Below are 26367 nucleotides of genomic sequence, written 5' to 3' on the forward strand. Positions count from 1 at the left end.
ATAACTAGTGAATGTTTTAAGTCCTTAGGTAGTTTAAGAAATATCATTGTAATGAAATTCAGTAAAAATTTGTTCTTATCTACAGCAGGGTGAAGGTTTTCTGTTGTACTATGAGACTGTGAATCTCATAGGCCATTATTGCAGTTATCTTTTACTTTTAATGATTCTGACAAGTATACTTTTTAGAAACACATCTTTCATGAACAAAACACCAGTGATTAAAAGTAGAAACTTTGAATTGTTGAACATTTTTTTTGTGTGTGTGTGTGTAGAAATATTTTCTGTAACAAAATTGCTATTATTCCTACCATTAGAATTTCAGGAATATAAGTTAAAGTATCTCATGAATTCTGAACCACTTTGGCTAGATGGAAAAATGATGAATTTAATGCCATCAAAGAAACACAGAAACTTAAAAATGTACCTTTGATCTTGAGGGAGATGAAAAATGAAGGCATATTTTTATCTTTGTTGACAGCTGAACAAGTTTGAATAATTTAACAGATATTTTTTTGCATATTTCCAACTCCCACAGTGATGGTCTGCTTAATGTTGCCCATTATTATTATATAATAATTAGTCTCATTGTGGAATGAGACAGGTACAAAGTGTATGTGTCTACACACACACACACACACACACACACACACACACACACAGGCACACACACACATTTCCTTGATATAGAGCTGTAGGATAAAGGTGTATTTGTAAGGACATGAAACATACCAGTTTTATATTCTGTTATTGACATAGTAGAAGTGGATAATGAACCTACCAGAAATCAACATTGTGAATGTGGTCATGACATAAATTATTTATGCTTTTGTTTAGCTATCTGTGCCAGGATTTTATTTAACCCAAATAAAAATGTGCTATATGTGCTTCAGGGATGGTTTTGCTGTTACTATTCTCTGAAACTTAAATATATCTATAGATATCACTCACCACTTAAGACAAGTTTAAAAAGTAATATATGCTCCATGACTTAAATTCACAAGTTTCCAGAGTTCAGGGAAATCTGTGTCAGAACACCTAATTTTAATTTTTTTACAGAATTTTCAGTTCTTTGAAGAAAAATACCTAGCATAATTCTTATCTATATTCTTGACAATGTCTAGCATTGCTCTAGTAATTATTTATTGGCCGTATGACTTTAAATAGGAATAAGAATTTTTATATTTGATCATTCAACAAACTTTTGTGGGTATACAGTGATGAACCAACAGACATCGTCCCTGCCCTCATTGAACTTGGAGTCTGGTGGGGAGATAGGCGTTCAACAAACCCAGACAAAATATAAATTACAGACTGTGGTAAGCACTTTGAAGGAAAAAGGGAGGGTGCTGTGATCAAGTGTAACAGAAACTAATTTTGATTGGGAGATGGTGTCAGGGAAGACATTTCTAAGGAAGTAGTGTTGAATTGAGGCCTAAGGTAAGAGGTAACTAGATGATGAATGGGCAGAAGAATATTTCAGGCAGAGAGAAAACATGTGAACCATTCTAAGGAGGAAAGAGAAAATGAGTGGCTAAATTTGTGAAGTGTAAAAGCCAGTGTAGTTGGATTGCAGTGGGCAAAAAAAGAGGAAGGCGGGAAACAAGGGTGGAGAGACAGAGGCTTGACTATTCTGGGTAAGGCTTTTGCATTGTATTCCAAGTGCAGTGGACAGATCTCCTGGCCACAGGGGTAACAGCAAGTTGGGTTGGAGGGAGGAACGATGACAGTAGGGGACCAGCCAGGAGACTGTTGCAATTGTCCAGGCAAGAGATGATGGTGGGTTGGCCTGGGAAGTAGCAGTAGAGAAGGAGAGAAGTGGATGTCTCTGCTGATAGAATTATTAGGGTTTAGTGTTGAATTGGATGGCATGAATGAAGAGGTGTGAAGGATGACTTTCAGGGTTTTGGCTCAAGCATCGGGCATAGAGAGAGGTAAGGATGGAGATGAAGAAAACTGAGATGGAGAAAACTGGGAGATTGCCAGCTTTGTAGTGAAGCTCTAGAGGTCACCTGCATTATCACTTTGTTATCTAGCTCCCTTTTCATTCCCTTGAAGTAAATAAGAATGCAGCCAAAGAGAGCTTAGTTCAGCGAGACTGTGTACAGAGGTGATTTCTGTATTCTCCTTACAGAGGTTCAGAAGCATATCACAGGACAGATAATTAGCTTGGTCGGTCTGGTTGTTCTTGTGGATTAGAAATATGTAACTTCAGATTTTAACAGGAGACTAGTTCAGATGAGAAACAAAGTAATTTTTTTTGTATGTATGTATGTATATATGTTTCCAAAGTAGGTTTTTAAAATTGAGGTATAGTCCAATTACAATATTATATCAGTTTCAGGTGTACAACATAGTGATTCAAAATTTTTATAGATTATACTCCACTTACAATTATTATAAAATATTGGCAATATTCCCTGTGCTATACAATATATCCTTGTAGCTTATTTATTTTATACACAGTAGTTTTTTAACTCTTAATCTACCCCTCTCCCCACTGGTAACCTCTTAGTTTGTTCTCTCTATCCAAAGGAAAATTTTGAATAAAACCAAGATTCCCAAACCAAATCTAACTTTATAATGAATATTTGACAATAGCATTGTTGAAATACCCTCTTCAATACTTTTTAGAAAACATTAGTGATTGTTGCATGAGCTTCATTGTGTTGCTTTTAAGCTCCAAATTTCCATTCTTGGCCACTGATTTTTGGAATGTGAATTCTTTAGCTCTGTGAATCAGATAATTGCGGAGGGTGGGGTAATACTTGGAACTCTGAGCACCTGCCCTCAAGTCCTTCCCTCATGGAGGCCCCGGGGTTCTGCGAGATTGGCTGGAAATAGCCCTTAGCTCAATTTCCGATTTCTGCCTATATTTCACCTCTGCCAGAGGAGGTCTGTGCCAGGGTTTTAGGGCTTTCAGAATAAGGGTGATGATCTCTGGGTGGTGTGCTTCTCCAAGGTTAGGACTAAATGAATATAATGTGAGGGAAAATCTGGTTGACTTTTCTCAGAATCAGCACTAGACCTTGGAAAAAGTATAAATCAGTGAATGTGTTTTATTCAATATGTTTGGTTTCTTTTTGTGAAGTCCTTTCCTTTCTCACCTCCATGTCTTGGTTCTTCCTCAGTAGTCTAGAATTTTTTTGTGCCTTAGCACTTCTTAAAATATCTGAAAACTTATCTGTGCTTGTGCTTTGAAATACTTCTCTCTAGGGTAATTTGCATAAAAAAGATGAGAGGAAGAGAGAGAGAGGTTTAACCCCCCAAAAGGTGTTCCACACTTGTTAATGTCCATGGAATTTCTGGATCAGAGAATGGGGTAGTTTTCATAAAAACAAATGAAAGGAAAACCTAAATAACCATCTAGTCATGCCAGATACAGGTAGTGTTGGAGCAGCTCAGAGGAAAAGATTCTTTTCCTGGAATTGCTATAGAAAGGAAGAATACATGCTTTTATATTGTTTTCATTGACTGAATATAACCTTTCTTCTTCCAGAAACTTCTGTCCGCAGAATTATTGACCTCATGGTTTATATGTGATCTCCTTTAGGAATGGGATTAATATGTAGTGGTATTAAATTGTAGTTACTTTCCTTGATGTCTGAAGAAATAGCACTGTAAAGAGGAAGTGCTTCCTTTATATTAAATGAAAACAAAAGTTTAAACAGCAGTTCAGAAATATAGTGATGAAATAGAAAGTCTTAGGCGGCGAGGCCTAATTCTGTCTTTCTCCCCCACTAGATGCCCCTTTCCTACGTTTGCCGAGTCCTCTAACTTCCCTGGCCTGCTTTCCCATCCTTAAAAGGAAGAAAAGGAGGCACAAGATGAGCGTAGTCATGAGCTTGGGGAACCACCTGATGATCTCACTAAAATGCAGATTCTGATTCATCAGGTCTGGAGTGGGTCCCAGGTTCTGCATTGTTAATAAGTTCCCAGGTGATACCGGTCTACACTTTGAGTAGCAAGGTATGAGAGCAAAGTTTCCCAAACCTGGCCGAGAATGAGACTGACCTCTGAGGTTGTATTTTTGTGTTCCAGTCCTAGGGAGTCAATTCAGTGTGTCTGCATTAGAATTTAGCAATCTGTAGATTCTATTGCAGCTGCCAGCATTTAGGCATTATTGCAGTAGCTCAGGGCTTCTCCACCCTGGCTGCATATTGGACCACATGGGACCACATGAGAAGATTTAGATAACTTATGCCTGGCTCTCACTACAGACCAATTAAAACCAACTCTTTGGGGCCTAGAATGAGTAACTCCTGTGGCCCCCTCCAATTCTCCTCAACCTCCATCCCAATCGAATGAATAGTCAAAATTGAGAAACACTCATAAGGATCCTAGTGGGCATTTTGAATTAGGGGCTTGTGATTTAGTTTTTGACCTTCTAACACTTGAGGAAAAAGTGCTTATTTCATGTCCATCTCTGAGAGGATACTCGATGGTCTTGAAAGAATATAATAAGATGTTTTAAAGCCTCAGGCTCTTGCAGAGATCTGTTTGAGAATTTGTCCATGTGTAGGATTATTGCTTCTGAAATGTTTTACTGGACTACTACCACCTGGTAGGGATAATTACCCAATTCTTAGAGCCCTCATACAGGAACATCTGTGTATTTAAAACATTTGGACATGATTGTTTAGAAACATCATCAAGGACTGAAACAGTCTGAATCCCAAGGAAGGTTTAATTTTTCAGAATTCATGGCTGTTGGTGTGCTAAGAGCTGTGAGGACAAATCAGAACTGGTTTCCCTAAGCATGGTTGATGAATGTCAGTGTATTTGTGCTGCTATTACAAAACGCCATAAATTGGGTGGCTTATAACCAACAGAAATTTATTTCTTACAGTTCTGGAGCCTGCAAGTTCAAGATCAGGGTGCTGCCAGCATGGTCAGGTTCTTTTGAGAACCCTCTTCCTGATTGCAGACTGCTGGCTTCTCACTGTATTCTCCTTATATGATGGGAAGCCCAGCAGAGGAAGCATGTGCTCTTATCATTATTATAAGGGCCCGAGTCCCAATCATGAGGTTCTCCATCCACATGACCTCATTGAATCCTAATCAAATCTCAAAAGTCCCACCTCCTAATACCATTGCAGGAGGGGTAGAGTTTCAACATATCAATTTTGGGAGGACACAGGCATTCAGTTCATAACAATGAGGATGATGATGGTTACTAAGAATTCTGGGCAATTTCTTTAATGACTTTATGTTTCCAAAACTTCTGAGCTGGTCTTGCTTTCTAGATTTGCAACTATTTCCTTTGTAAAGAAGTTATCCTTCAGTAAACATATTGCTTTTCCCTGCCATGTTTTAAAGCCAAAGGGAATTAAAATGTTCTGGGAAGCAATTTTAATTACTCTGCTATCTTGTTCTTAATATTTGTTAATAATACCAGATTTCACATTCACCAAAACAATAATTTTCATGACTATAGGGAAATGGAACAGTTGTGTGAATATTTCATATACACATATTGCGTTTCAACTAACAGACAAGTTTCCGAAAGAAGCTCCTGGACAATTTAATGCTGAGCAACTTCCCTCTAATTTAGCTTTTTTTTTGCGGTACGCGGGCCTCTCACTGTTGTGGACTCTCCCGTTGCAGAGCACAGGCTCCGGACGCGCAGGCTCAGCGGCCATGGCTCACGGGCCCAAACGCTCCGCGGCATGTGGGATCTTCCCGGACCGGGGCACGAACCCATGTCCCCCTGCATTGGCAGGCGGACTCTCAACCACTGTGCCACCAGGGAAGCCCTAATTTAGCTTTTTTTTTTTTTTTTTTTTCCCGGTATACGGGCCTCTCACTGTTATGGCCTCTCCTGTTGCGGAGCGCAGGCTCCAGATGCGCAGGCTCAGCGGCTGTGGCTCACGGGCCCAGCCGCTCCGCGGCATGTGGGATCTTCCCGGACCGGGGCACGAACCCGTGTCCCCTGCATCGGCAGGCGGATTCTCAACCACTGCGCCACCAGGGAAGCCCAAGCTTTTAACATTAAAAAAATCTGTCTCCCCTTCTTTCTCTCCCCCTTCCTCCTAATATTTTATTTTGTAGTTTAGCTTTCAGTATAATTTTATAGGTTTTGGTTTGCAGGGTCAACATTTAAAAATTTATTTTTTCTGGGTTCTTTGTTTATCCACACACACACACAGCTCACACACAGAAAGCTCTCTCTGGGTATATAATACAGTTGTAAAAGAAGCTTATATATAATAAACAATAACAGTTTATAGTTTATAAAGAATTTTTACTCCAGTGGGTAGTTTATAAAGATTTTTCCTACATTATTCTAATCTCCATAAACTACCCAGAGTGGTAGGTATCATTATGAGGAAGCCAATAACCTAATTAAAACTCCCCAGGTTTTTCACAGTAGCTCCCTTGGTAGTATTGAGACAGGATCCAAATGCCGGCAGAAAATTTGGGGAAAGGATTTTAATGATAATATGATTGTTATGACTATTTACCAGTTGATGACTAGTTATATGAAGGCCCTAGCACTGCGGTTGATTTTCTCAATGGTTTTATAAAACATTCAGAAATGATAGAAGCAGTTCTTATGCTTGTCTTCCTAAACCCAGAGCACATATTGCTAATGCATAATTATTAAGACCTTGAGGTAAGGGCTAGTGAGCACAGAGTCCAGTTACTTTACTCTCTGTTGGTCTAAATTAATGGAATCAAACTTGAAGCATAAAGATAAATAGAGAGCATATTTCCTCGACTATTTTTTAAAACTTTAAAAAAACTTTGAGTTGCTAGGTTTGATTGAACATGCAAGCAAATACTCTAGAGCGTACCTAGCAATTATCTGAATTGTCCGTATTCTATGTTATTGGTTAAAATCAAGTATATATTTTAAAAAATAAGATTGAAGATAGGCAACATCTCAACAACTTACTTTTTTAAATTTAATTTTTATTTTATACATTAAATATAAATTTAATTTTTATTTTATACCTGCTGTATAAAATAAATATATACCTGCTGTATAAATAAAATAAAATAAATTAAATAAATAAAAATATACCTGCTGTATAAAATCTATTTTATACAAATTAGTATATGTATGTCCATCCGAATCTCCCAATTCATCCCACCCCCCCACCCCTACTTTCCCTCCTTGGTGTCCATATGTTTTCAACAACTCACTTTTGATTCCAGCTTCTAAGTTCTTTTTCCTAAACCACTCCACCTTCATACTAATATGAGAATTATTCCCCCCTGCCATGAATTGTTTTAGGACTTACCTTTCATTCCTAGTCTTCTACTTTTCTGTCTAAAGCAAAAAATGAGGCACAGTTTCCCCTAGAAAAGGTTTGAAGTTGCAAATGTCTCAGTCAAGAATTAGAATTTAAGGAACCTGGGTGCTAGTTCCTGCTTCTGACCTCCTGGGGTACTTGGGGCTTGGTGAGTCTCCAACTCACTGTGGGATGGAGTTGCATGTAGACATCTGACCCAATGCCTGGCAGAGAGTAAGGGCTCTGCTCCCAGTTACTTTTGTTATTAATTTTGTTATTACACAGAATTACTAGGATGTAAGTGAAATAATATATCAACAGCAAATGGATAGTGCGAGCAGGGCCCTGCTGAGCTGGAGTCTTAATTTTCCCATTGTAGAGCTATTGAAAATGGTACGTTGGGTGGGGTTACATTTTTGATAGCAGAGTTAACTAGGAACAGTTAGAGCTTCTGATCTAAATCCTAAAAAATGTCTAGAAAGCAAGTCTGTTTATGAGAGACGGAGGTCTGCAAGGCCTTTGGGGATAGTTTGAAGCAAGTTTTTAAGACCATGAGATACAACCCTGCATAGGGTGTAGATCCATTTAATGGGTCTTGACTGGCACACTAAAAAATTGAAATAGAACAGAAATAGAGTACATCTCATGTAGTAAGAGTGTTATCTGAGAAATTTTTTTGGATTGTGTGTACATGTGTGTAAACACACATTGAGTCACTGTGTAAAATTTGTTTCTTACTATGAGCTTCAATTAAAGAAAGTTTGAAAAACACTGATTTGGATAGTTTCTGGGGAAAGAAGGCCTCCTGCAGTAGACCTTTTAATGTTTATGGTCCTTCTGTTTTAGAACTGTGGGATTCTCTTTCCTGGGATACTGACAGTTCCTTTAATCAATAAGTAATTACTGTATTTTGACTATTGTATGCATAGTAGACATAAACTTTATAGTTCTCAGGACCGTAACATCTATTTGAGAAGACAAAAGAATAGTATATATGAAAGCATATATGAGGTATTTAGAGAGGCACTTCATACTAAATTTCATGATATCAATTCTATAAAGAGAGATCCCTGCAAAAATCTATGAATGCATTTGTTTATTGATATAGTCAGACAATTAGCAAGCATATATTAGATGCCAGGCACTGTGTTAGGTATTGGAAGATCAAATAGAACTTACAGCTCAACAGGCAGATATGCATTAATCATTTCATGACACTAATAGGTGTCATGAGGCTGTCATAAAATTGCAACTTTGATAAGGACTGTGAGTGAGAGGTACATCATGTCTAAAATTATTAGGGATGACCTGGTCAGAAGGTCAGGGAAATATTCACTAGAGTCATGACGATTGAGTTAAGATCTAAATAAATGTAGGTGTCAACCAAATGTGGAGGGAAAGCAATGATGTTCAGGCAGAGAGAATGTCAAGTTAAAAGGTCCTCCTATGGTGGGAGAGGACTTGAAACTCACAAGAAAAAAGAAAACATCAGTGTGGCTGTCGTACTCAGGGCAAGGTGCAGAATGGTGAGAGTTGAGGTTTGACAGACTCTGAGATCATTATAGGCCATGCAAAGCTGGGAGAGTTCTGAGAGCCCTGACAAGCTATTGACAGATGTTAAAGCAGGGAGGGGATATGATCCAGACTGAATTTTGAAAAGACCTGCCTGGCTTCAGTGTGGATAATCTATTGAAGGAGTCACTCAATGATTCCTTCATTGAGATGGTCTGAGTAAACCGATTAGGTAGCTCTTGGCATGGTCTAGGGGAGAGATGATGGAAGCTTGGAGTTGGGAGATGATGATGAAGATCTAGAGAAATGGAGAAATTTGAAAGGGTTCTAGGAGATAAAATTAATAAGATTTGGTAATAAATTAGCTATAGGGGTAATCAGAAGAATGTTGAAAGATGGCTCCCAGATTTCTGCATGGATGGTGATCTCATTTCCTAAGATAGGAAACACTGGGAAAGCATCTGATTTGGGGAAATGACAGGTCATGGACATGTTCTACTGAGGTAAATTTAAGCTATCTATGAGGAGAGGTGAACCTGGATATAAAGATCTAGAGTTTATAGAAGAGGTCCGGTTTGGAGATAGAGTTACTGATATGGAGATAGGTGAAAGCAGAAGAGGAATGGACATAGAGGAACTTTAATATACTCACTGGATAAAGAGTGTTGAGTCTGCAAAGGAAATGGAGGAGTGTCCAGAGAATCAGGGAAATGTTGTTCTATGTAAGCTAAGGATTGAGACATTTTTAAGGAGGGAGCGGTTACCAATGCTTCTTTTTTTTTTTTTTTTTTTTTTTTTTTGTGGTATGTGGGCCTCACTGTTGTGGCCTCTCCTGTTGTGGAGCACAGGCTCCGGACGCTCAGGCTCAGCGGCCATGGCTCACGGGCCCAGCCGCTCCGCGGCATGTGGGATCTTCCCAGACCGGGGCACGAACCCATGTCCCCTGCATCGGCAGGCGGATTCTCAACCACTGCGCCACCAGGGAACAATGCTTCTGAATTATTAAGTGGAAAGGGTGAAAAGTGTCCTTTGAATTTGGTGACATGGAGAGATTATTGGTTACCTAGGTTGTCTTGGAGCGGTGAGGACGTTAAGCCAGATAGGAGTGAGTTGAGTGAATAGGGTCTGAGAAGATAGAGCCAATGAGAATAGACAACTTTTATGAAAAGTTTGTCCTGTGATGGGTTGGACACAGACAGATATGATGGTAGCCAGAGGATGTGGATCCAGTGGGAACCACTGAATGTGTGTCATAGAGAAGGGAGAGTTGAACTGGTTCTTAAAAGTTTTGATAGGCAAAGAAAGGGATGAAGAAAAAGTATTTCAAGTGGATAGTAGGCATCATGAGTGAGCATCTTTTGGGGATATAATGAGAAAACTGACCTAACTGCGATAGTATGGACTTTAGGAGTAATGAGAAACATGTTTGCACAGGCAGAGAGGATGAGGCTGGATTTCAGAGGACTTTGTGAGTCTGGGAGAGGATTCAGTGATGTAAACAGTTGGGAGACTTGATCTGGATGAAGAGTAGTAGGATGGAGGCAGGGCTTGAGGGGGACAAATGAATGTTAGTCTGAAAATCAGGGAGACCATGTAGCAAGCTATATGCACTGTCACAGCTACCTAGTCATGAAGTGAGGAACATATGCATTAGAGAGGTTAAACTGACTAGGACCTGGCCTGGGCTAAGAAGGGAAAGAAGTTAATTTTTGATGATCACATTACAAGTATTTATAATTGATGCTATATATAAATGAAAATATATATAGAAGAATTTATATTTTATGAAGCATTTTTGCAGGAATAAGCTCATTTTAATCTCTGCTCTAATCACTGTATATACCAAGGAAACGTAGTATTACCATTCTTATAGCTAGGGTTCAGCTTAAATGCCACTGGTTTCCTAAAACTTGTGATTCTCTAGCCCTTTGTCCTTCTTGTATTTTCTTTTAAGTTTGAGGTATACTTTATATGAAGTAAAACATACAGATCTTGTATACAGTTCAATTAGTTTTGGCAAATATATATACCTCTGTAGTTTATATCTCTATAAAGGTAGAAAACAATGACCTTCTCCAGAAAGTTCATCAGTCCCTCTACCATCCCATCCCCCTCAGAAATCATTGTTCTGATCTCTATCACCATAGACTGACCTTACCTATATTTAAACTTCACATGAATGAAATTATAGTTTCTGACTTCTTTAAATCGTCAATGTTTTTCAGATTAATTTGTGTTGCTGCAATCGATCAGTAGTTTGTTCCATTTTAGAGCTGAGTAGTATGTCTTATATGAATATGCCACAATTTTTAATCCATTCTCTTGTTGATGGACATTTGCATTGTTTTCAATTTTTGGCTACTGTGAATAAATCTGATGTGAACATTTTTCTACAAGTCTTTGTTAACATATCTTTTCATTTCACTTGAGTAAATGCCTAAAAGTGAAATTTCTGTGTCATAGTTGAATATTTAACTTTTCATGAAACTGTTTTCCAAAGTGATCATACCATTTTATATTCTCATTAGCATTTTATAAAGAATTTCAGTTGTTCCATATTTTCATCAACATTTTTGTATTATTAGTCTTTATAACCACTCTAGTGGTTAAGCAGTGATAGATCATTGTGCTTTTAGTTTGTATTTCCCTAATGCATGATGATGGTGAGTGTCTTATTCTTGAGCTTATTGGCTATTGTACATCTTCTTTTGTGAAATGTCAGTTCAGGTCATTTGCCCATTTTGTTAATTGGGTCATTTACCCTTTGGTAGGATTTTTCAGGCCTATTTTGGATAGGAGTTCTTTCTCAGGTATCTGCATTGTGAATATTTTCTCTCAGTCTGTGGATTCCCTTTTCATTTTCTTGACAGTGTCCTTGAATGAGCAGTTGATTTTAATTTTGATAATGTCTAATTTATCAGTACTTTCTTTTATGGTGATTACTGTATGAGTCTTAGAAATTTTTATCTTCCTCAAAGTTGCAAAGCTTTCCTTCTATGTTTTCTTTTTAGTTTTCACTTTTGTGTTTAAGTCTATGACCTGTTTTAAATTATTTTTGTGTGTGTGGTGTGAAGTAAGTGTCATGGTTCAATTTTCTCTTGTATGGATAGCCAGTTGTTTTAGCACAGTTCATTGAAGTTGTCTTTATTAATGAAACTGCCTTGGCATCTTTGCAAAAAATCAGTTGACCATTTATGTAAGGGTCTATTTCTGAACTCTTTAAACTGTTTCATTGATCTATTTGTTCTCACTCCAATTTCATACTATATTAATTACTATAGTTGTATGTTTCTCCAACTTGGTTCTTCTTTTACAGATTTTATTTTGGGTTATTTTAGGTAATTTGTATTTTCACAAACATTTTATAATTATTTTGTCAATTACTTCAAAAAAGCCTGTTGGTATTTTCATTGGGATTGTATTAAATCTATAGACTGATTTGTAGAGAATTGAAGTCTTAAAATATCCAGTCTTTCAATTCATTCACATGGCATAGCTCTCCATTTGTTTAGAAGCCATTTGTAAGCAGCTTTTTTTAGTTTTCACTCTAGAGGTCCTACATGTATTTTGTTAAATTTATTTCTAAGTATTTTATACTTTTTGATATCATTCTAAGTGAAATTGCTTTTCATTTTCCAATTGTTTAATGCTGGTTAGTAGAAACAAAATAGATTTTCTATTGACTTTATGTCTTGTAACTTTGCTTAATTCACTCAATAATTTTAGATATCCTTTTGAATATTCCTTAGGATTTTCTACATAAACAATCATGTCATCTGCAAATAGAAAAAAAATTACATTTACCTTTTAAACATTTATATCTTCTATATTTCTTAGGTTTGTTTCTCTCTTTTTCTTTTTTTGCCTTTATTTTCTTAGATGGACCTCTAATGAAATGTTGAGTGTAAGAGTTGAGAGTATATATCATTGGCTTTTTCCTAATCTTAGGGGGAAAATATTTAGTATTCTAACTTTAAAAATGATGTTAGCTGTGAATTTTTAAGCACGTATCCTCTATCAATTTGAGGAAGTTTTCTTTTATTCTTAGTTTGCTCAGATATTTTAACCATGAATGAGTATGAATTTTGTCAAATGCTTTTTTCTGCATCTTTTGAGATATAATCATATGGCTTTTTCTTTTACTCTGTTGATGGATTGCATTGATTGATTTCATAATGATAAATCAACCTTATGTTCATGAGATAAACCCTACTTGGTTATGATCTATTTTCTTTTTTATATATTGCCGAATTCTATTTGCCAATATTTTCTTCTGGATTTTTGCAACTATATTCATAAGATCTATCAGTCAGTAATTCTTTCTTTAACAGCCCTTGTCAGATTTTGGTATCATAATAATGCTAACCTCATAAAACAAGTTAAGAAATGTTTCCTCACCTATTTTCTGAGAGTTTGTGTAATATTTGTACTGTGTCTTTTTTAAATATTTAAAAATTCCCTGAGCCCATAGCCATCTGGGCCTTTAGTTTTCATTAAAAGATATTAAGCTATTCAAATTTTCCATTTCTTTTTGTGCCTGTTTTTATAAGGTTTTTTTCCAGAAATTTAATTCATTTCATCACAGTTTTATAATTCATTGACAAAATATTGTTTGCACTGTACCTTTATTACCATTTGCTATGTGTACTATGTCCGGTGATGTCTCCTTTTTCATTCTTGATGATGGTAACTTGTATTTTTTTGAAGTTCACTCTTTTTTGGATGTTTTCTATTTCACTGATCTACATTCTGACCTTTATTTACTTACTTCTATTTAATTTGGATTTAATAGCTATTATTTTTCTAGTTTCTTCATAAAAGAATTTAGATTATTGATTTTAAACTTTTCATTAAAAAATAAACCTTTAAAATGAGAAATTTCTCTCTAAGCACTGCTTTAAATGTATACAACAAACTTATTATCATCCAGTTTAAAATATCTTCTATATTTCTGTTGATTTCTTCTTTGACCCAGTGGTTTAGAAATGAATTGGGTAACATCCAAATACTGTAGATTTTTCTAGATAATTTAAAAAAATATATCTGATTTAATTACTTTGAAGTCAGAAAATATACTTTATGTAATTTCAGTATTTTGGAATTTATTAACAATTTTTGTGGCTCAAAGTCAGTTACGTCTTGGTGGAATTTCCACATGCAATGGAAAAGAATGTGTATTCTATAGTGTAGTGTGGGGTGTTCTATAAATGTCAGTTAGTTTGAGTTAGTTGATAGTGTTGGTGTTGTTCAAATATTCTATATCCTCAATCAGTTCTTCATCTGGTTGTTCTTCTAGTTAAGGCAGAAGGTTAATATCTCCCATTATTATTGTGAAATTGTCTATCCTAGTTATGTCTTTTTTTTTCTTCATGCATTTTGAAGCTCTTTCATTACTTTCATATGCATTTGGGAGTGCTGTGTCTTCTTAATGAATTGACTCCTTTATTATTATTAAATGCCCCTCTTTATTTCTATTACCCCTTGTCTTCAGCTACTTTATTTTGTATTATCATGGGCAGACTTACTTTCTTATGCTTAGTGTTTGAGTAGTGTATTTTCCCCCACACTTTCACTTTAAATTAAAAAATTTTTAAAGTCTTTATTGAACTTGTTACAGTATTGCTTCTGTTTTATGTTTTGGTTTTTTTGGCCCCGAGGCATGTGGGATTTTAGCTCCCTGACCAGGGATTGAACCCACACTCCCTAACCCTATGCTGTAGTTATTACACCTCCCCAAAATATAACACATATAAATAATGTATCTTTTTTTTGATGTTTAAAAATTTTTTTCCCTTATTTTTTATTAGCAGTTTTACTGTCATCTTCCTACTGTTGCTTTCTTTGGTTTATCTTGCTTGAGGTTTACTGAGCTAAGATCTCTGTGTTGCTATTCTTCATGCTATTTGAAAAATTTTAGTCATTCTTTATCTAAGTAACATTTGTGTCCTATTCTGTTTTTTTTTTCCCCAGACTCAGCTACATATATTTTAGATTGCTTGATATTGTCCCAGGACATCTTTTCAGTTATTTTGTCTTTTTGCTTCAGTTTGCAGTAATTTGCACTGATATGTTTTTAAACTGTTCTTTCTTTTTTAGTGTCCAATATATTGTTAAATCTATTCAGTATTTTATTTCAGAGATTGTATTGTTTATTTCTATGTTCCCATCTCAACCTCTCTATTGACTATTTTTTCTCTTGATTATTGTCACAGTTTCCTGTTTCTTTGCATGCCTAATAATTTTTAATTTTATATGGACAATGTATTGATACAATGTAGAGATTTTGGACTTCATTATTTTCCTCTGAAGGGGATTTCCTTTTATTTTAGCAGGTGGTTAAATTAATGGTGCGTCACCTTAATTATGATTTTAGCTTTTTTTTTTTTTTTTTTTTCAGTATGAGTCTATTTTCTACATTTTTGATCTTAGTCTCAGGTCATAACCCTTTATCCTGAGACTTGATTTTTATTCCTGAAGTAAGGCCTTCTGTGGAATTAATGGAAAACTCAGGTGTTTACCAAGCTTCTCTAACTTGATAGGACTTGAACTCCAAAATTTGTCCTATAGCTTTGGGAAGCTGATGAAGTTTCTGCCTACTTCTTTAGCCTTCTAGTCATTGCAAGACAAGATGGGTTCCTTGTAGTCTCATCCTGTGCATGCAGTTTAGGTCACAGGGGAGGATTTGAGGTAGATTTATATACAGGTTTATGGCTCCATATATTAAAGGAACTCCACCTTAACTTCAAGCTGCTTTGGCGGTCCCAAATTATGACCTTTGACTTTTTAGCTCCATAAGACTTTTCTGTTTGAGCTCTATCACCCACGAACTGTACAAACTAGATGTGCTCTCCGGGGAATGGACAGTTAAATGAATATCTCACCAAACGTGTCTTCCTTTTTTCAAGGGTTTGTCTTTTCCAGTTTCTATCCACTTTTGATTGTCTTTTAGTGCCTTGAAACAGATTTTTTTCCTGTATGTTGGCCCATGCTTCTTGATTTGGCATCTGTTCTGGTGAATTGTACTTGGTTACATATTTGTTTTTCTTAATATGTAAGTTGTTTGAGAGTAAAGGGCATAGTTTATTGATCTTTATTTTATCCCATTGTCTGATCCAGAGTAGTTCCTTTTAGTTAGCAGCTACTTTGTCAGTGAATTGCATTGTTATTTATATGAAGACCAACTGTGAGTCAGAATTTAAACTTCAAGTCATCTACTCATAAGTTAATTTCTCTTCAGTATACCACTCAATGAGTTCAAAGAAGATTTTTTAGGTAGATATTTTGAAGTATAGTATTCCCTTAAAAATCTACTTGTAAAATATTGATATTTATTTTCAAAATAATTTTTTGTTTTATATTTTAATATTGTTTTAATTTTGATGTTAACATATTTGTCATTTGACCTACAAAACTGTTACTGCCTAAAACTGTTGGATTTTCAATCAAGGTATATGCCAAAAGATATTATTCTTTGTATTAATTTTTATACCTAAAGCAAAACCACTTCTCCATGCAAAACAGACCAGAGATGTTTCTTTTATTTAGAATAATGGTAGTTTCCAAATTGTGTGTAGCATGTGGTTGAAAATAATGTCTTTGAATAATTTTATTTTAAAAAGGGACTTTATTTAAAAATTAGATTTTAAATTAGACTTCTCTAGATCAAACTGATGGGCAAAGAATTTGTCCCATCATGTCAAAATTACATTAATACAATTTTTGGAGGAGTCATCCAAATTTGTCTGTTATTAAGTTTAATATTCTCAGTTTGTAGAAAAGTGACTGTAGCCCTTAGTTTTAATAAATTAAACTGTTTTTAGCTGTGATTATTATAGTCGTTAACATTTATTTAATATTAACCATGCTTTGTTTTCATAGTGTTTACTTGAATGCAAAGAGTATTGTAAACTGGCTTCTTTTCAATGGGGTTTTTAGTTTATATGCAAATCTTGTACTCATTGCGATCTCACTTGCTGATCATGCTAAACTAATAATGCCAGTTTCAAGGATACGTTTTATTATTTGTACCATAACAAACCATAGTTATATTTGTTTATTTTTATGAATTTGTCTTTTTAATTACTTGAAAGAAGTACATTGTTAAATGAAGCTAAAATACTTCCCTTTTCTTCTTTCTCCTTTAGAATCGAGTTTCTTACTGGGAAATGCCCAGATTGTGGATTGGCCTGTAGTTTATAGTAATGACGGTTTTTGCAAACTCTCTGGGTATCATCGAGCTGACGTCATGCAGAAAAGTAGCACTTGCAGGTAGGTAAGAGAACAGCTCAGGAATGTTTTCTAAAGTTTAACTAAATGTTGAATGTGGTTAAAAGGCTTAAACTTACTTAAACTCACTGTGATTTGGTCTTGCACCCAGTTCTTGGTACAGAGCTCTCAAAACTCTTGGAATTTCTTGTTATATGTTAATGAGATGACTTTTGGAAAGCTCTTAGATAACCTAAAGACACAGTTGGCTGCCAGAGGAACCAACCATGTGTTTAGTACCATGCCCTCTCCCCAGTCTCCTGGAGAGGGGCTGGAGGTTGAATCAATACCAATGGCAACGATTTAATCAATTATGACTGTGTAATGAAGCCTCCATAAAAACTCAGAGGACAGGTTCTGAGGCCTTCCAGTTTGGGCAACATGTGGAAGTGCCGAGAGTGGCATGTCTGGTGAGCGCATGGAAGCCCCATACCTTGTCCTGTACATCTCTTCCATCTGCCTGTTTCTGAGTTATATACTTCTATAATAAGCCAGTAATCTGGTAAGCAAAATGTTTCTCTGAGCTCTGTGAGTCTCTCTAGCAAATTATCCAAACCAAAGGAAGAGGTCATGGGAACCTCTGATATATAGCTGTTTGTCAAAAGTACACATAACAACCTCTGCTTGTAACTGGTGCTGAAGTTTAAGGAGGGTGTCATGGGAACCTCCAATCTGTATTAGGTGGGTCAGAAGCACAGGCAACGACCTAGGCTTGTGACTGATTCCTGAAGTCCGGTGGAGGGTAGTCTTGTAGGACTGAACCCTCAATGTTTAACCTGTGGAATCTGATGCTATCTGCAGGTGGGTAGTGTCAGAATTGAGTTGAATCATAGGACACCCAGCTGGTGTCCCTCGAATTGCTTGTTGTTGGTATAGGGAAACTCTCCACACACACCCCACACACACACACCCAGATTGGAATTGGTACCAGAACCTACCGATTCACATGAAAACTATAGGGTAAAAATTATATTAGAATGTTAAGGAGACTAAACTGTCAATAGAAATACATACTTTAAGAGTCACTGGTGGGAACTTTTGCAAAGAGAAATATTTTTGCATAGCTGTGAATTTATTAATTCATTTAATAAATATTTTTTGATCACCCTCTATGGGCCACAAACTATTCTAGGTGCCAAGTGATCAAAGGAACATCCTATATTAGAGGACCACTGATGTCATCAGCACTTCTTGAGTTGCTAAAACTGTATTGAACAAAGTAGAGGCAACAACCCCCAACCAAGTAGGACATGGTTTTTGAACATTAAAAAAAAATCAAAATAAAGTTCTTTCATACTGTGTAAATCACACGTACTTTGTTATGTTGGTACATTGTACCACTGCTATTTTGTTTGACTTATGTAAAACAGAATCTGGCATTTATATTATTTATAACAATTCCTTTAAAATATTCCATATCTGTGAGCTTAAAGAGAGTATTACCAAAAAAGATCATAGAAAAGAAAAGGAAACTCTATATAAGGAACCAATTTAGAACCGAAAACTTTTCACAATATTTCAGTAAGGCCAGATGGGATGTTTTTTCCTTGAGTTAATTTTTCTTTAAAGCTCACACTTAACTAAGTACCAGAATCATGTTATTTTAGAACTGCAAGGGGTCTGAATTATTTTCTACTCCATATGCGTTATTTTTCAGAGGAAAAACTAAGTTAGAGTTAGGTTAAGGGATTTGCCCAGGGAAACAGCGATTAATTTATCTTTTTTTCTACCCATTTATGCTGTGAAACATTATATGCATATACAAATGTATATATATTCTACATCTTCGTGGAGGGTAGGGATTTCATATGGAGTCTAAACCTGACTATACATGGGAATCACTTAGAGAGGTTTTGCAAAACACGGATTCTCAGACCTCACCTTAAACCTATTGAATCAGAATCACCCCAGGTGTGTAGGTGGGGGCAGGAATCAGTACTTTTAACCAGCAGCTCTGATGATCCTAATGCTTAGCCAGCATTGAGAAATTATTTGTTCAAACATCCTCTTTCTTCATTTATCCTCTCCCAGCAATCCTCATTTTCTTTCTACTAAAGTCATTCTCACATTCAGCCTTCACTTCCAGGCCTGAAATTGGTAGGTGGAAATGATGAAAAACTGTGGCCCCTCGTTGAGAAACTCTCTTTGGTAGCACGGATGTCTCTTGTGCCTTTTTATCTGCTGGGTGGATATTAGCTCTTGGCCTAGCACTGTCACTGAGGTGTGTGTTCTAAATTCTGGGAGGCCAAGGTTTGTATTGAGCATTTCTGCTCCCTTATGTCTCGGCAGGGTTTAGGTTAGGAAAAGGTTAGTTTTATGGTAGACCTAACCTGTGGAACAGGTTCTATAGAGAATTCCAGGAAATGTAGGTGCTCCCATACCTATTTCCCGACCTCCCATCATCATCATGCCGGGCTTGTTTCGAGTTGCCATCTTCTACCTGAAGGTGCTCATGACTTTTCCTCCTTTGACTCCCTATAGTTCATCATTTGGCACCATCATATGGCCTTAAACTAGTTTTTCTTGTCCCTGGGGTTTTCAGCGCTATTGCTTTTGTTGTCATTTTTGAGATGTATTGCTCTTCATATCTAGATATATTGTAAAGTCATGCTCACATCTCTTCTTGCTTCCCATGTATCTGACGCTATACCCCAGCCTGTTTTCTTTGGCACGTGCAGTTTTTCCTATAAAAAGTTCATTAAAAAAATGGTGGCATGTTGTAACTGTATATTCTCTCCCCTTAAAGCATTGCTTTCCCTCCTACAACCAGTGCCAGATTATACATGCCTTGAAGGTAAGGATTCCATCTTGTTCACTTTTGTATGCACTACAGGACACAGCTCAGTGTTTTGTGTCAGTATTGTTGAATTGGTTGGCTTGTTTTGCAATAAACCCTAATCTAGGTCTCACAGGCTTCTGTATAACATGCTTTTATTTACTGTATTTTATCCCAAGTGTTATGGTATTTGAGGTGGGTAAGAAAGCAGAGAGCTTTGGATTATGTTACACTTTTTCACTGTGGGAAGAAGTATGCAAATCTCCCCCCAATTCTTCTTCACTTTTGTTAGAGATAGTATTTTCAAAATACCAGTATTCTTTTATTTTTTTTAACATCTTTAGTGGAGTATAATTGCTTTACAATGTTGTGTTAGTTTCTGCTTTATAACAAAATGAATCAGCTTATATGTATACATATATCCCCATATCCCCTCCCTCTTGAGTCTCCTTCCCACCCTCCCTATCCCACTCCTCTAGATGGTCACAGAGCACAGAGCTGATCTCCCTATGCTATGCAGCTGCTTCCCACTAGCTACCTATTTTACATTTGGTAGTGTATATATGTCAATGCTACTTTCTCACTTCGTCACAGCTTACCCTTCCCCCTCCCTGTGTCAAGTCCATTCTCTACGAATACCAATATTCTTAAAAAAATTTTTTATTGAGGCATAGTTAATTTACAAGATTATATTAATTTCAGGTGTATAACAGTGATTCAAAATTTTTACAAATTATACTCCATTTAAAGTTATTGTAAAATATTGGCTATATTTCTTGTGCTGTACAATATATCCTGTAGCTTATTTATAAATCGTTGTTTGTACCTCTTAATCCCCTACCCTTATCTTACTCCTCCCCTCTTCCCTCTCCCCACTGGTAATCACTAGTTAAACATAACAGTATTCTTAACACAATTATTACTTGATTGCACAAAATGCCCATTGTGTTCTGCTAATCTAAGACTTGTAAGCAATTGAATGCTCTCGAAGAGCAATGAAGACTAGCATCTGATAAATGAGCAAGTGTTTGAATCCTATCAGGTTTTCTTAAGGCATAGTTTATTTTAATCCACGCCCCTTTCAAACTTCTACATTCCGTTTAAAAATTAAACTACACCCATTTTACTTTCATTGAAGCACATTTTAGAAGAATGAAGACCTGGAAATAATAAAAATGTCCGGTAGTATATTTATTAAAAAAATGTTATGGCAAAGCCCTAACTTCCTACATCATATGTTGGAAGAATAATGACACTGAAAGAAGCTAACAATGTATTACTAAGTAAAAAAATCAACCAACCAGCCAAATAAACAAACAAAAAAGATTTCAAAACAATATCTGCATCATGATTCCAATTTTTTTTTACATATAGTTGTTTTCCATTTCCTGTATAAATCTATAAAAGCCTTTGAAATATGATGCACCAGGAAACAGAGGGAGGAAAGAAAATTTTATCCACATTTGGAAATACAGTGTTAAAGCTAATGTTACACAGTTTTGGAATCACTGAATTCCAGTTGAATATGGAGATAAATAATTTGATACTGAGGGTAGCCTTATAAACAAATCAAAGAATTTTACTGATTTTAATAATGACAAGTTTTAGACAAACATAACAGAGTAAGAAACTACAAATCAGTGAGTATCACTTTGTGAGGAAAAAATATGAATACTTTATGTGTTGAAAAAGAGTCATCTTTGTATACAACTTGCACTAGATGGATTAAAATTGATAGTATTAAAGTGGTAACTGCATAAAGATTACATGTCCTATTTTTAAAATATTCAAATGTGAGTTGTTTTATGGAAATGACAAATATTAATTTGTAATTTTACAATATCAAAAGGCTCAGATTATTTATACATTATATATTATATATTATTTATACATTTGTATATTTATTGTTTTCTTATCTTTTTCCTTCTTTGTCTTTCCCAATCCTTCTCCCATTAGACCAGGTGCATAGAGTCAAATTAAACATACTCCTCAGTTTGTCCCAATATTTTCATTTGGATCTCTCTGGGTACAGTCTATTTATTTTAATTTCATTTTATTTATTTTGTTTCATCTTCTTTTCTTTTATTTCTTTTCCCCTTCATTCCATTCCCCTTCATCTTCAATAGTTATTATTTTAGTGTGTTCATTGTATGTCTTTCTAATCCATCTTCCATGTGTTTAATAAATATGTGTATTCTTGAAATGATGTTGCTTTGTGTGTATTTGTTTTTAAGGCCTACATAATTCATACGGTGCAGTAAGATATACAGTTTCTTACTCTTTTCACTTACCATTAAGTTTTTGATATTTTTAAATGTTGCTATGTCATAATCTATTTTATCATGTCTGACTATTTTATAGTGTTCCAGTGTCCTCACAGCCTTCATTTTCTTTATCCACTTTACTAGTCTTGAACTCCAACTTCTGACACTTTGCTACTCCAACAAGTTGGAGGTAAACATCCTCATACACATCTTCTTGTGTTACCATGGGAGAAGTTGTCTGTCTCTATGTGCAGAAATAGGATTGCTGGATAGTAGAATATATGCAGAAATTGTAAATTAACTGCTGTCAGATTGCTGTCTAGAATGGCCCTCTGTTTCTACTCTCAGCAGCCATGAGGGAGGGTTTTCCTATATCCTTGCACTTTATAATAGTAGCTAAATTTCTATTAAAAAAAAATCTGATGTGTGCCATGTACTCTCATTTTTATTTTAGCTAAAATTTCAAAAAATATTTTAATGAAATTTCTGGATTCCTAGGAAGTTCAAATGTTCATTTTATTGTCCAATAATTTCATTTCGAAGCTTTTGGACTGTTGCTTTTTACTGAAGGACACAAAGTGTATTGCGTGTTTGAAGGAGATTGTATGTAGGTTTTGGGGGAATGGCATTTAAAAACATCTGATCTTATCTCAGGACCCTTAGAAAGCCCTGACATTCGAGACATACTGTCATAGGTCAGGTGGAAACCACTTTAACATTTTACCTTTGATTAACCTGAACCTTTAAGAAACCTGTTCTACTTCTTTTTTAAATTTATTTTTCATTTATTTATTTTTGTTTTTTAAGATAAAGGGGTGAGAAGAGCAATCAGATAGGTAGGGAAGATTGGAGTAGATAGGTGCTTTCAAATACATTTTTTTTTGGAAGGCCCATTAATAATTCTTAACCAAGCTATCAAATCAGATGATGAAGCAGAGATATTAAGAGACACTTTATTGGATGTATTTTCACAGGTAGGTTTTTTTTTTTTTTTTTTTTTAAGTGGTACACGGGCCTCTCACTGCTGTGGCCTCTCCGGTTGTGGAGCACAGGCTCTGGACGCGCAGGCTCAGCGGCCATGGCTCACGGGCCCAGCCGCTCCGCGGCATGTGGGATCCTCCGGGACCGGGGCACAAACCTGTGACCCCTGCATCGGCAGGCGGACTCTCAACCACTGCGCCACCAGGGAAGCCCCCACAGGTAGTTTTATTAACGCAGGGTTACCTCAGTCAACAAGAGAACATTACACATAATGGATATCAGTCAGTCTGGTTCCATTTGGCTGAGGGCTCTGCTTCACAATGAGCGAAAGTGTTGAAACATTCAGTGTTGACTGAATCTTTGTGTGCTTATTAGTCCAGGAACCTTGTTGACCATTAGCGGATTAAGATAGATTGGTAGCACTCATGATTAGATTATCTATTTTTTCAGTTTGTAAGATTCCTTTCTCCTTTGGAAGTCTGTCAACATTATATCCATACTTACTGTCAGGTATTATAATGAGGCTGGTTTGTGAGATTTTGATGGCAAAACAAGGGATCCAAAAATAAGTAAATCTTGCTATAAACCAAAGCCACCTAGTCCTAGAAGTTTCCTAGGGTAGGATATACAGGAAAGATATACTGCCATATGCTCAGGCAAGCTGGATATGGCCAAAGCCAGGCCTCAGGAAATCTCCCTTACTCCCCAAATCAAGTCTTCCCACAAGTTAGTTGTGTGGCAAGGTAAGTGGCTATATTATCCAGCAGCAGGCCCTGGGTGAATTTATGCCTCAATGTCATGGATTCACAAAGAAAGAAGACACACAAAATGATGTGTGTATCCCTTTAAGACACAGGGACCCTGCTCATTAGCAGGCATGGCCCAACCCTTGCCCTAGAATTGTAGAGGAGCAAAGGAGTAGGGTTGGGCTGGAGGGGCTTCTAAGCTCACCCATAAGAAGCATTCCAGTAATAAGTCATTGTACAGCACATTATAATTTGCAACTTCATGTGCATTATCCTTTTAATCCTCACCCTCTGAGTTATATTAACATTACCATCATTTTACTGATGAGGGAACTAAGAGTCAGAGAAGTTGTACGACTTGGCCATGAGCCTTACAGATTGTAAGTGGTCCTCTAAGTGCAGTGGTCCTCTGTTATATTGTGGCTGTTCCATATTATAGCAGGGATAGATTGCTTCTGTGCATCTAATTTTATTTTCCTTCCAATAAGATAATAGTGCAGTTGTAGAAGTCATTTATTATTACTGAAGGGGAACTTGTCTATCTAAGAGAGTAATTTGAAGTTCTGTAATTTTTTTAGTATTCCCATTATATATTCCTGGAGGATATTCAATAAGAGACATAAAAAGTATATAAGATTATTATATAGATAAATAGTTTCTAAAGTCTGATGATTATCATTTCTAAATCTTGGTTTCCTTCAAATTCCATTAACCATTCAAAGACTGCATTGAGCTTCAGCCATCTGCAATCAGGCTGCAGGAAACCTTGGTAAAGAAATTCAACATTTACACATAAAAAATGCCGAGCAAGTAAGCAAATGTGCCATACACATAAAATATGCAGAAGCATTGATTTAGTCATTTTGGTTTGGACAACTTTGGGTGGAAGCACTTTCAAAGTTTGAATTAATCTCCAGAACACTTGCTTTGGAAGGTTGGATAATACATTTCAGACATTCTTTCAGGTCATTTTGAAATATCTTTTGTTATGTAACTGCTGCATTTTACCACTTCAAATATGTGTTCTGTCTCTGGAAATACGTAGTTTTAAAACTTAAAATATGAGTGAAACTGCGTAAGAAATAAAACCTATTTTTGAAAAATTATTCAGAGTATAATAAGCTAGGATTTTTTTCTTAAAATGATCCTATTTTCTTAGGACAGTCTTTTTTAGCATTGGGAGGGCTAAAGAATGGGTTATAGAATTTTCAGAGATTATTTGAGAAATTGCTTGTTTTCACCTTCTCTTCAGCATTTTAGCTGAATCAGACTTGTGTTGTATTTCTTCTTATGTGGTATTATTACATCAATTTCTAAGACAGTTTCTTTTTTTTTAATTTGAGTTGTAACATTTTTAATCCTATTCGAGTTAATTTTTCACCATGTTTATACTAGTTGCTTGTTATATTATAGATGATTTCTTTTTTATGTTTTTCTGTTGGCCAATTATGAATATTGAGTTTTGGTTTACTGAACTATAGACTCTGACATTTAGTAATAGGAGTAAATACTTTCTCTTTTCTTTAAGAACACAAACATTTATTTAGTTTAATTACCCTTATTATTATTGTTTTTTGTATTTTTAATGTTTTCTCTTTATTAGTGTCTTTAGGTTAAAAATAAGTCAATAAAAAAGTTTACTTGTCTGTAAAAAATATTAACAGTATTAAATAGTGTTTTATTTGTGGGGAGGAAAAGAGGGTGACTTTGTGCACTTTAACTGAGGAATTCTAATTTATTATAATGCCCTCAGGAGATTTTCATAAAACTCACATGAACTGAAACTCAGACTTTGACAGGAACAGTGGCTTTTCAATGCCCTCTGAAGCTTCATGTGTTAGTCTGGCTATAGGATTATGGAGTTAGAGTCTGTCATCCTATTCTGATATTCTCTTGCTTATTTTAGTATTATAATGACAATTAAAAATTCCCTTTTTATAAAAGAGAAAAGTATTGTATTGAAAATGCAGGCCACAGATTGGACAACCTTTGGTTGGCCTCATCTACTTTCTTAGTTTTTAGAATTCTAGTTGCTTAGTTTAGTGTTACCATAAGATGGGTCATTACTCTGTAAATTTTGGGGGGGGAATTTTTGAATTTTATTTTATTTATTTATTTTTATTTTATTTATTTTTTAATACAGCAGGTTACTCTGTAATTTTTAGTTGTGATATGGTTTCATGGTTGAATCCTGCTAGTTTTGCTGGCTCTTGCTAACAAACTATGCTTTTCATGTTGTAAACTTTCTAGATTGAGACATTCAGGAACAGATTTCCCATGCAGATAAAGAATCTTAACCTTCAGGGGCCTTTACTTAAGTGCATGTCTACCTAATTTTGTTTTATAATTTTGTATTCCTTTCCTTAAAGAGGGCCCCTAAAATTGTATAAGCTTCAGGCCCTGCCACACTTGGATTTACCTCTGGCTAATAAGCTAATTTATTGAAAACTCGAAGAAAAGCAATAACAAAGATATACTTGAGCCTTCAAAAACTTGGTCAAGTGCCACACATTTTTTTCCTGGTGGAAGAAATGGTCTGGACAATTATAGCAACTAGTAGAACTAGGTATCTGAAACCAGATACACAA

The 26367-nt window shown here is 35.8% G+C and overlaps 1 protein-coding gene across 4 annotated transcripts in view; it reads left to right on the plus strand.

Annotated features, from left to right (window-relative positions):
- KCNH5 (potassium voltage-gated channel subfamily H member 5) overlaps positions 1-26367 on the plus strand; it is a 325149-nt gene that overhangs the window by 11241 nt on the left and 287541 nt on the right. For all 4 annotated transcript variants that reach the window (XM_067028368.1, XM_067028369.1, XM_059059059.2 and 1 more), the window contains exon 2: positions 16892-17015. In XM_067028368.1, the coding sequence (XP_066884469.1) occupies positions 16892-17015 (124 nt within the window). The remainder of the gene's footprint in view (positions 1-16891; positions 17016-26367) is intronic.

Source organism: Kogia breviceps, chromosome 3 (genome assembly GCF_026419965.1).
Source record: "Kogia breviceps isolate mKogBre1 chromosome 3, mKogBre1 haplotype 1, whole genome shotgun sequence".
NCBI classification, from domain to species: domain Eukaryota; kingdom Metazoa; phylum Chordata; class Mammalia; order Artiodactyla; family Physeteridae; genus Kogia; species Kogia breviceps.